The 2,047-nt window shown below is 44.5% G+C and overlaps 1 protein-coding gene across 3 annotated transcripts; it reads left to right on the plus strand.

Annotated features, from left to right (window-relative positions):
• On the plus strand, positions 1-1,803 carry LOC119344937 (probable disease resistance protein RF9). Of its 3 annotated transcripts, none has more exons than XM_037615218.1 (3): positions 1-89; positions 600-1,245; positions 1,357-1,803. In XM_037615218.1, exons 2-3 carry the CDS (start codon positions 709-711, stop codon positions 1,369-1,371), a joined length of 552 nt encoding a protein of 183 aa, XP_037471115.1. In that variant the 5' UTR covers positions 1-89; positions 600-708; the 3' UTR covers positions 1,372-1,803. The 3 variants fall into 3 exon arrangements, with proteins under 3 accessions (XP_037471115.1, XP_037471113.1, XP_037471114.1); XM_037615216.1 differs by having other exon boundaries at positions 1,385-1,803; XM_037615217.1 differs by lacking the exon at positions 1-89 and having other exon boundaries at positions 167-1,245; positions 1,385-1,803.
• The last annotated feature ends 244 nt before the right edge of the window (positions 1,804-2,047 follow it).

Consider the following 2,047-nt stretch of genomic DNA (forward strand, 5'->3'; position numbering starts at 1 on the left):
GAGAATAAGAATTCACGATATCTTACATGACTGGTGCATAGAAGAGGCAAGACAAGATGGTTTTCTTGATGCCATCGACAAAACTGCAGGTCAGGTTTCGTCTCCTGGTCTCTTCGTATTAATTGATTCCATTTTCAAATTTACTATATGTCCTTGTATGCGGCTAGCTTTTTCTCTGACATGTAATGCACTCTAAAAAAATTTGCATGCCAAGCTAGTGTATCATCATCGTCTGATAACTTGGTGTCTTATCGTTTTAGTTTTCAAACTTTGAGTGATCAGATTTTACCTGCGACGCCTAATGTTCGAAGTCTGCTTGGCTTTCAGCTTGTATCAGTGTCCCTTCCTAAGCTCATATTCCTGAGAGTTCTTTGCATTGAAGATTCAACACTAAAAGATTTCTCCAGCGTAATTGGTCGGTGCATTCACCTAAAATTGCTTAGGTTGACAGATTGTGGAAGTGTGACGCTCCCTTCTTCAATTGGCAAACTCATTTACTTGCAGACTATAGATCTCAAACGCACAGAATTTGAGTCAGTATTGCCAAACTCGCTCTGGGACATCCCTACTCTAAGGCATGTTTACCTTTTATGTAGCAGAAATTTTTCTCCACCACCACCTACAAGGAGTGTGCGACTGCAGCAGAAAGAGCTACAGAGCTTTGTGTTGCATCTTGAACCTGTTGGCATTGGTTTCCGCTGTCATGACATGATGATTTTCTTGGGCCAGCTGAATCAACTAACAACCTTCTCCTTGTCGATGCTCCCCAATATACCAGTGGAGGTGCTCAACATATTTGCAAACATGCCTCACCTGGTTGATATTACTCTTGACCAATTCGGTGTGCTGGATAAGCTGCCTGCTGAGTTCCCCCAAAGCGTACGTCGTCTTGTTCTACATGCTATTGTCATAAAACAAGACCCGATGCCGATCCTGGAGAAAATCCCCTGTCTTGTGGTTTTGGAGTTGAGGGGGTACAAAGGCCAGACCATGTGCTGCTCTGCCCAAGGGTTTCCTCGGCTGCAAGAGTTAGAACTTGGTAATTTTTCCACCGAGGTGTGGAGGATGGAGGAAGGGGCAATGCCAAAGCTCTCCCACCTGGAACTTTTGCAGTGCAAGAAGATGAGCAAGCTCCCGGAAGGATTACTGCACCTTCCATCCCTCGGTCACCTGAAGCTGAGCTATATGGACCAGATTTCTGAAGATGACATCACACTAAAGGAGCTGCGGCGGAAAGGATGCGAGGTATACATACTGATACGCAGCTTAAGCATAGTTAATTAATTTGCTACACCTTTCATTTTCATTGCTGTCTATACTTGTGCTTGTCTTATGAGTGCTTTCTTTTTTGCGCAGGTTGAAACTAGCTAGGCGGTGATTGCAGATCTGTGGGACGCCAGGAATTCATCTTCATTCTCGTCTAAAATCTGGCGCCCACCTCACTCCCCACACTCCAATCCTCAGTTGTCCCCTTCCGATTCATTCTCGAACCCATCTCCGTCCTCGCAATCCTCATGATACCCCACTTTCCTTCTCCTCCCTCCCTTGAAGGACGCCATAGGCGATTGACATGACAGCCTCTCTCCTCCAATGGCCCCTCGCTCCTCCTGCTTCTCCATCTAGAATCTAGATAATGATGCCGTCGGAGAGGCCGCTGCTCGCTCCACCACACATCAGGAGACGGTCATCAATCGAAAAATTTGTATATGTAATGATCAATTTGTACTATTTTATAACAAACAAAAAGACTGTTCTGTTAGCGGACTCATGATGTCATCCGTAAACTCTTGGTATATATTTTTCGGTGGGATCTCAATATTATTAACGACAAATGTGTACAGTCTAATACGATGTCCTAGTATACAGAACTTCCAACTTTTTAGATTTTATTGCACCGAGGGTTTGAAGATCGAGGTTGGGACCATGCCAAAGCTCTGCCACCTAAAACTCAACTTGATCCTCTCCAAAAAAAAAAACTCAACTTATCACTAAGAGCATCTCCAACAGGCGCGCTGGATAAACAGCCAGCTTTTGTTTAACTTTCTCG

The sequence above is a fragment of the Triticum dicoccoides genome, unplaced genomic scaffold (genome assembly GCF_002162155.2).
Source record: "Triticum dicoccoides isolate Atlit2015 ecotype Zavitan unplaced genomic scaffold, WEW_v2.0 scaffold194222, whole genome shotgun sequence".
In the NCBI taxonomy this organism is placed as follows: Eukaryota; Viridiplantae; Streptophyta; class Magnoliopsida; order Poales; family Poaceae; genus Triticum; species Triticum dicoccoides.

Coding starts and splice junctions, on each gene's coding strand:
- LOC119344937 (XM_037615216.1), top strand. CDS start 709: ATGATGATTTTCTTGGGCCAGCTGAATCAACTAACAACCTTCTCCTTG. Junction 1,246..1,384: donor TGCGGCGGAAAGGATGCGAG/GTATACATACTG, acceptor CGGTGATTGCAG/ATCTGTGGGACGCCAGGAAT.